The following is a 9531-nucleotide window of genomic DNA, read 5'->3' as shown; positions in this document are numbered from 1 at the left end:
ACAGTCAGAGCCTCTGGGGTCTTCTAACTGGAAGACCTCAGTCATTCCGTGTCGGCAACAACACCTCGAGCACTACAACACTGAGCACAGGTGCCCCACAAGGCTGTGTGCTTAGCCCGCTGCTCTTCACACTGCTGACCCACGACTGCACTGCCAAGTTCAGCTCCAACCACATCATCAAGTTTGCTGATGACACAACAGTGGTAGGTCTCATCAGCAACAACGATGAAACGCACTACAGAGAGGAAGTGGCACAGCTGGCTGAATGGTGTGGCACCAAGATCTGTCCCTCAATGTGGAGAAGACAAAGGAGGTTGTGATGGACTTCAGGAGGAACTCCGTTGACCACCCCCCACTGACCATCGACAGCTCGACTGTGGAGAGAGTCAGCAGCACTAAATTCCTGGGGGTGCACATCACAGAGGATCTCACCTGGACCACCAACACCATGTCTCTCTCCAAAAAGGCACAACAGCGCCTACACTTTCTCTGCCGGCTGAAAAGAGCAAGTCTCCCTCCACCCATCCTCACCACATTCTACAGAGGCACCATTGAGAGTGTGCTGACCAGCTGCATCACTGTCTGGTACGGGAACTGCAGTGCTGCTGACCGCAAGACCCTCCAGCGGACAGTGAACACAGCTGCAAAGATCATCGGTGCCCCTCTCCCCTCCATCCTGGACATTTTCCTTACACGATGATCCAGCAAAACCAACAGCATTGTGAAGGACTCCACCCATCCCTCCCACAGTCTCTTCCAGCTCCTACCATCAGGAAGACGGTACCGGAGCATCAGAGCCCGCTCCGCCAGACTGCTCAACAGCTTTTTCCCCCAGGCTGTAAGAGCCCTGAACTCAAATCACCCCGCACCCCTCTGAAACCCCATGCAAACCCCTACCTCCTGAAACATGGACCACCCCCCACACCAAAGAAAAACTGTATGGAACTTTAATTTTTTTTTTTATTTAAATTTTTTTTTTTGTGCAATTCAAAGTGTGCTACACACAGGTGAGTGGGCCTGTACAAACCACCTGTAGTAACACAATCTCCTCTATGTGCACTAGACACTTTACACTATGGACACTTACACTTTACACTATGTGCACTATGGACACTTTACACTATGGACACTTACACTTTACACTATGTGCACTATGGACACTTACACACACTGCTGCGTGTGCACAATCTCACAAAAGACTCAGCAATATATGTATGTTTACATGCCCATGCACTACAAATCATCCTGCACTGTTCCCCAACCAGCTGCTGACTCAAATGTCTCTTTGCACATGTACAGTATTTGTGAAGCATTCGTATAGTCTGTATTTTTTATCTTCTATTTTTTAGTTTGTATAGGGTAATATTTATGTGAAGCATTCGTATAGTTGTATTTTTTATCCTTTATTCTTTTAGTTTGTATAGGGTAAATACTTATATATAGTACACTTATAGTTAAATCTGTCAGTAGGTTAGTAGTGTATAGGTTTATAGTGTTTTTTACTTCATTGTTGTATGTCTGTATTTATGTAGCACCGTGATCCTGCGAGACACGACATTTCGTTCCACTGTATGTCCCCACATGTAGCAGAATAACTATAAAGCTAAACTTGAACTTGAACTTGAACTCTGTCTGGACTCTATCATTCATAGTCAACAAGTTCATAAACATGAACGGAAGCTCACAATCAGGTTAATTACACATTCAAAATGACAGACTACAGAAACACTCATTTGTGCTTGAAAATAATTTATTGCCACAAATATCCGACATCAAAACTGGTGTAACATGAGACTCGGGTAATGCCAGACATCAAGCTTTGAATAATTTCTGTGTATTGTAAATAATGTTTTATACTCAAAATAATTGTGTAAGTAGTAAAACAACACAAGCACAAATGGGGAAAAGGTGTTTTAACTCCTCCCTTGCCTCACAGTGTTTTGGTCCAAATGCTTTCCTCTTTTACAGTATTTCACACGAAAGTCTGCTGAGAGAGAACAAAGTCTCAATAGTTGTGGAACTCCAGTAAGTAAGGCCGTCAATTGGTTATTTCATTCTCTTACACATCGGATGAAGTGATTATTTTCTCTTTGCAGAGCAGCATGTTTTCCGGTTTTGTGCAAGAGCAAAGAAAATCGAGAGCGAGGGAAGAGATTGACGCTCGTGCATTATATCCAAGTGCTCTTGCGCTACAATAATGCACTCTGGACATTTGTGATTAAAATAACGCCTTAGTCTCCCTGCTACACTAATAGTAGTAGCGTTCCTCCGTGTACACATATCCTCACAAGCATCATTTTAGCTGTATTTGTTTGTGTGCCCTTCAAAAACTGCTCTTGAAAAATGTTATGTATATTGTCCCCCACTACTGTAATATACACCCTGCTCAGACCCCAAAGAGTGCATGTCAAAACCATAAAGAGTCATCAGAAAATTTATTTATTTCTATTTTACATCATATTGGAACTCAAATAATACAATTTCATGATTTTTTCAAAGCTTGCCTTAGTTTGATTTGAATGTTTGTATCCCCCGGGATACGTGTCTCTTTTGGGTATAAATACACTGAAAACACAACACTTGTTTATCAATGCTTGTTACAGCATGGCTGTAATTCCTGAACACTACTGAATACACACCTAAAGTTGGTCTCTTTTTCATGAAGACACATAGCAGATTATTGCTGAAGTGAAAGCATTTTTAAAAAAAAACGAAAGTATAAAAAAAGTTATAAAAGTTTACAATAAAGATAATAGTATATTATTTTTATTTTATTTTCTATAAAATATGTTGAACTCTAAAATTTATATGAAATCAAAGCCATATATCTAAGTTGATATCAACAATCGTGGTTCCTGAGAGATTTTGTTTGGGCACTATACCTAAAATACGCACTGGTTTACAGCCAAACTCTACTGATGTTTTTGAAGCAGTTTTCTGTCACAAATCAATCATTTTCTGTCACAATATCACTTCTATTACAAAACAGTTACCAAATATGGAACCTTGACTGTCAGATCTTTCCAACGATATGTGTTTGGTCAAGATTACAAAAAAATCTGATTTTCTAAAACACAAGCCACAAAATCACAGAGTCTATGAACAGGTGCATCTCAGGAAATTAAAAAAAAGTTCATTGTTTCTTGTAACTTATTTCAAAAAGTGAAACTTTCATATATTTTAGATTCATGTTTTGAAGCTATACTTACTTTTAATTCTTAACAATAATTAATTATATATATATTAATTAATTAATTAATTAATTAACATATTTTAAGTAGCCTGCTTATATAATTTAATAAAAATGCACAAAATAAATTTGATATAATTGTGATGCATTGTTAGATGCCCTTTAAAACACCATTATTTGTGCAGCTGTACATGCAGTGCAAGTGCATTCGTATACAGTATATCACCCCTGAGGCGCATTACACAGTCTGTTTAAATACATCTAATGACACTTCAGATGCAGCTTCTGTGCCACTTATGATACTGATTTCACTTTATTGGTAACCAATAGTATCTATTGACTTAAGAGGAGTTTCTTCCCCCAGGCCATCAGGCTCCTAAACTCTAACTCTGTGTCATAACATCACTGACTCCATGTAAATATCACTATATCTATAAGCTATTCATCATTTTTTCTACCTCATATTGCTGCTATTTACATAACCTGTACAAGTTTTTGCACATTCCTCTTATTACTATTTAAGTCAACAACATACTGACCTGCACATTTATATTTTTTATTTAATTTTTTCTACTTTTCTTTTTCTTAATATTTGTATTCTTTATAATTGCACTGTCCTTGGAGCGGACCTGAAATACATTTCACTGCTGGTTATACTCTGTATAATTGTGTATGTGATGAATAAAAAATCTTGAATCTTATTATTGTAATCAAATGTATTGATTAAATGTAAGTATTTGACAATAAAACATGTAAATTTAAAAAGACTAAAACAAACAACCAAAAAAAAACAAAAAACAACAGCAACCAAAAAGGTATGGACAAAAAAAAATGTGGATCTGTAATTAACCCATATATAATTTAATACGGTATTTTTGTGAATTTTTCATAATAAAAATAAATTCCTATAGCTTAAGTTTCACTTTTTTTATTTTATTTTTATTTTTCATTTCAGCAATAATCTGCCAGTTGTCTTCTTTATAAAGTAAAAAAAACAAAAAAACTTAAATTTAAGCTCCAAAGAATTCAAGATTCACGTCAGATTAAGTTGGAAATGTTATTTTCATGTTTACGCTAAAGAAATGATTGATAGGAAATAAATGGATCATAAATATTATTTAGTATCATAAAATTCCCTAAATTTAATAAAAGAAAAACAAATGTGGAATTTGTGACTGCCAAGCCAACAACACTACAGCGTTAAGTAAAAATAAAGAAAAAAGGTGTTTTTTATCATTTAATCCGAGGGGGGTCCCGACAGCTTTGACAAAAAGCCTAATACAACACTATCAACGAACTGCTTTATTACTGAGAAGCTACAAGATGAAAAACAAACAGGTCTGTCACCTCGCTACTGAGAAATGTCGCTACACTAATAAATGCTCCGAATGCAGCGACGCTAGAGCTTTATTGAGCTGAGTTTGCCTCCTCCCATCTGTGTCTGAAAGCCGGACTTAAGACACTCACAGCGCACTTTACTCTCAAGCTTTTATCGCACGAGTGCTGCGACTGCCATGAACTTCCCAGACTACGATGAAAACACCGCGTTCCTGGGAGACTGGGGACCTTTTCAAAAGAAAGTGTTTATTCTTTTGTGTTTGAGCATTATTCCGAATGGCTTCACTGGTTTTTCCATGGTTTTCATGGGCGATACACCCGCTCATCACTGTCTGGTTCCCGCAGCTCTGAATATCACGGATGACTGGAGAAACGTGTCTATTCCTCTAGATGAGGAGGATGAGAACGAAGATTCTCGATTCAGTAAATGTTCAAGATACCGAATGGACATCGTGAAAAACTATTCGGACCGAGGTTTGCTCCCGTGGGTGGATGTGAATGTCTCGGCTATTCCCCGAGAAGGCTGCGTGGACGGCTGGGAGTATGATAAAGGGATCTCCACGATTGTTTCAGAGGTACGTAAAGAGGGGGAAACACCCCCACCACCACCACCTTATAAGGATTGCATATATATATATATATTATATATAAGTTATATAAGTTATCATAGTTTTAGTGACAATGACATACATTTTTAAACCAAGTATGAAAAATGTCCAGTCTTCATGTTATTAGATTTTTAACAAAAATTTGTGCCAAGGGGGCGTTTTACAAAACATTCCCAAACGCATTAACTATATCATGAAATATATCTATTGTCACATTATGATGGTCAAAGTAGCCTAATAATATAGTGTGGTCTATTAACTAATAATGTAGTCTAATAATGTAGTGTAGTCTATATAGCTTTCCTGGAGCTCAAATAGTAGAGCATGGCGCTAGCAACGCCAAGGTCATGGGTTTGATTCCCAGCAAGAGCTGATACAAATGTAAAAACTGTAACTTGTATGCAATAAAAGCATCTGCTACATAATGCCATCAAGTTAGCATTTTTAAACATTCGCTCACTAAAAAATAAATCATTTCTGATCAATGACTTAATAACCAAAAACAACCTGAATTTTATGTTTCATGTTTCAAAACATGGTTAGAAGACAGCTGCAGTGCAACAGTCCTTAATGAAACAGCTCCTCCTAACTTTAATTGTATAAGTGTCTGCAGGACTGTTAGGAGAGGTGGAGGTGTAGCTGCTCTGTTTAAAGATGTTTATCAGTGCAAGCAAGTGTCATTTGGTCAGTACTTGTCTTTTGAATATCTAGGTATTGTGCTGAAAGGTGCTCCGCGTATTCTGTTTATCATTATTTACAGGCCTCCAAAATATTCTCCAGCCTTTGTTGAAGAGTTCACTGAACTCTTATCAATGATTTCCTCAGAGTCTGACTGTTTTGCTATCGCAGGGCATTTCAATATTCACATAGATAATACAGAAATCAAAACTACTACAGAAATGATAACTGTTTTAAACACTTTTGACCTGATTCAGCATGGACCCACACACAACCGTGGACACACTCTAGATTTACTCATCAGTAGAGGTCTAAACATCGCATCCATTGTTATTAAAGATGTAGCACTATCTGATCACTTCTGTATTTTCTTTGATATATTGATCTCAGTCACCACTGAATCTAGATCTGTCTCTATCAGAGAGAGATGCATTAACGAGAATACTGGTGTGATATTTATGGAGGCTATATCTTCAACACCAAGCATTTCTGCAGACTCTGTTGATCTTCTCCTGTATTCATTTAACTCAACAGTTAAGAATGTTATTGATGATATTGCCCCCGTGAAAATCTGAAAGAAGAATGGCAGACAAAAATCAACATGGAGAAAATCAACAGCAGTTCAGAGCATGAAAAGACAATGCAGAAAAGCTGAGCGGACGTGGTGGAAGACGAAACTGGAAATCCACTATAGCATCTATAAAGACAGCCTTCATGCTTTCAATGCAGAACTAGCCACAGCTAGACAGAACTGCTTCTCAAACCTTATAAACAGTGACTTAAACAACACTCACACTCTTGTTGCTACTGTTCAGAGTCTAACAAACTCCCCCAAGTCAGATTCCCAGTGAAATGCTCTCCGACAGCAAATACAATGAGTTTGCTTCCTTCTTTTCTGAGAAGATCAATAATATCAGAAAGGCGATTGGCACATCTTCCAGTTATGCAGAGGTCACCCAGATTCAACCGCAATTTCAAAAATAAGTAAATATGTCTGTTTTTGAAGCAATTGATAGCAAAATATTGGAAGAAATAGTACAGCACCTTAAATCTTCAACCTGCTATCTTGACTCACTTCCCACATATTTTTTCAAAAGTGTGCTTAACTGTTTGGAAGCAGATCTCTTAAAAACACCTCACTTCTTTCTGGGACTTTTCCAAACTCCCTTAAAACTGCAGTTGTTAAGCCTTTTCTGAAAAAGCGCAATCTTGATAACACCATGTTGAGCCATTATAGACCAATATCAAATCTTCCTTTCATAAGTAAGATTATTGAAAAGGTAGTTTTTAATCAGCTGAACAACAACTTAAACTCAAATGGATATCTGGACAATTTTCAATCTGGTTTCCGAGCACATCACAGCACAGAGACAGCACTCATTAAGATAATAAATGATATTCTCAATTCTGATTCTGGCAAAATATCAGTGATGGTACTACTAGATCTTAGTGCTGCGTTTGACACTGTCGATCATAACATACTTCTAGAGAGACTGGAAAACTGGGTCGGGCTTTCAGGGATGGTACTCAAATGGTTCAGATCATACTTAGAAGGGAGAGGTTATTATGTGAGTATAGGAGAGCATAAGTCTAAGTGGACGGCCATGACATGTGGAGTCCCAGAAGGCTCAGTTCTTGCACCGCTCTTGTTTAGCCTGTATATGCTCCCACTAAGTCAGATAATGATGAAGAACCAAATTGCCTATCACAGCTATGCTGATGATACCCAGATTTACCTAGCCTTATCTCCAAATGACTACAGCCGAAGTTAAGAGTTGGATGTGCCAAAACTTTCTTCAGTTAAACAAGGAGAAAACTGAAATCATTGCATTTGGAAACAAAGATGAAGTTCTCAAGGTGAATGCATACCTTGACTCTAGGGGTCAAACAACTAAAAATCAAGTCAGAAATCTTGGGGTGATTCTGGAGACAGACCTTAGTTTTAGTAGTCATGTCAAAGCAGTAACTAAATCAGCATACTATCATCTCAAAAACAATGCAAATATTAGTTTCCAGTCAAGACTTGGAGAAACTTGTTCATGCCTTTATCACCAGCAGGGTGGATTACTGTAATGGTCTCCTCACCGGCCTTCCCAAGAAGACCATTAGACAGCTGCAGCTCATCCAGAACGCTGCTGCCAGGATTCTGACTAGAACCAGAACATCTGAGCATATCACACCAGTCCTCAGGTCCTTAATTTGACATGTTTTTAAATCACTAAATGGCCCAGGACCCAAATACATTGCAGATATGCTCACTGAATATAAACCGAACAGACCACTCAGATCATTAGGATGGAGTCAGTTAGAAACACCAAGGGTTCACACAAAACAAGGGGAGTCTGCTTTTAGCTATTATGCTGCCCGCAGTTGGAACCAGCTTCCAGAAGAGATCAGATGTGCTAAAACATTAGCCACATTTAAATCAAGACTCAAAACTCATCTGTTTAGCTGTGCATTTGAATGAGCACTGTGCTACGTCTGAACTGATTGCACTGTACTTTCATTTTATATAATTTTCCTTGTTTTTATTGCTGTGATAATCATTTTCTATTCTTAACTGTTTTAAATTGATTTGAAATAAATTTTATATCATTTCAAAAGTTTAAACTGAAGGCTAAAGTAAGTGCTGTGATGGTAAAGAGAATGTGGGCAAAGAAAGACAAGTGTGTTGGTTAATCAGTTGAAAGTAGGACCTCTGAGTTCTGTTTGTTTGGGTTCTGGTTAGGGACTGTCTGTAAGCGGAGGGAGTGCGGGAGGGGAGAGCGATGGACTCTCAGATGTGAGTGAGGGACACCAGCAGAAGAAAACTGGTGTCATAATTTAGGTACACCTGTAAGTGTAAAGGTGTACGAGTGCACATCTATAGATTGAGAGATGTGCACAGTCCAGGAGGGACAAAAGGCATTCTCTAAGGCACTAAGAGCCCGACCAACTCTAAATTCCTACCATTACAGACAGGGGCACGGCCTGAGTTTTAGCGCATAGTTCAGATATGATGGTCAAAGTAAGTAGGGGGTACCCCGCTCACTTAGTGTGTAAGAGTTTGAACATTGCTTGAGAATACTTGTTTTTAAGTTTCTTGTTTTTATTATTATTATTACAATTTTTATTTCTTATTACTGTGATCAATATTATTATTATTTTTTTAATGACTATTTTACTTTAAAAACGTTTTTCAGTTTTGTTGAAGATAATTAAAGCAACAGTTTTTAAATAACAAAAGGATATGTAAAAGTATTGTATTTGGGGTAAAAAGCACCCCTGCTGTTGAAGCTAAAGGCGCAGTAATTAACATTATAATTAATAGATGGCTGACTTTTCCATTTGTTGACATGACATGGTTAGATTCAGATGGTAAATATCATATATTATGTTGGGTGTCGATATTAGAGATAATCACCATGTTTAGAATGAAACCATCATATTTAAAAACATGGTATTAATCATATCATATTATAAAATATCATTTTGTTTCAAATATTTTATTTTTCAAAATAAGTGATTATTTTGAACAAGTATTATCTTAGACATTATTTTAGCTGAAGTATTTGTATCAATGCCCCGTGTGTGGGGTAAAAGGCCCCCCTGCCACCTCATACATTTATAACATTTTAAAACAAAATAAACAGCTTGAATGATTTATTTTCACACAAAATCTGTTGCTCCATTAATGTTCAATACAACATATATATTTTTTCCTCAATTATACATTTT

General features: G+C 37.4%; 1 protein-coding gene across 2 annotated transcripts in view; it reads left to right on the top strand.

Annotated features, from left to right (window-relative positions):
* Positions 1–4627: 4627 nt before the first annotated feature.
* The window catches only part of LOC306862036 (solute carrier family 22 member 4-like), a 41224-nt gene continuing 36320 nt past the window's right edge, over positions 4628–9531 (top strand). The window contains exon 1 of one of the 2 annotated variants that reach the window (XM_079404624.1): positions 4628–5103. In XM_079404624.1, the coding sequence (XP_079260750.1) occupies positions 4705–5103 (399 nt within the window). In that variant the 5' untranslated portion in view covers positions 4628–4704. The remainder of the gene's footprint in view (positions 5104–9531) is intronic. The other variant, XM_079404623.1, reaches the window with a different exon arrangement.

This window comes from Barbus barbus (assembly GCF_936440315.1).
Source record: "Barbus barbus genome assembly, chromosome: 43".
In the NCBI taxonomy this organism is placed as follows: Eukaryota; Metazoa; Chordata; class Actinopteri; order Cypriniformes; family Cyprinidae; genus Barbus; species Barbus barbus.
Note: the sequence above shows the minus strand (reverse complement) of the source record. Positions and strands in the feature narration are given on the sequence as shown.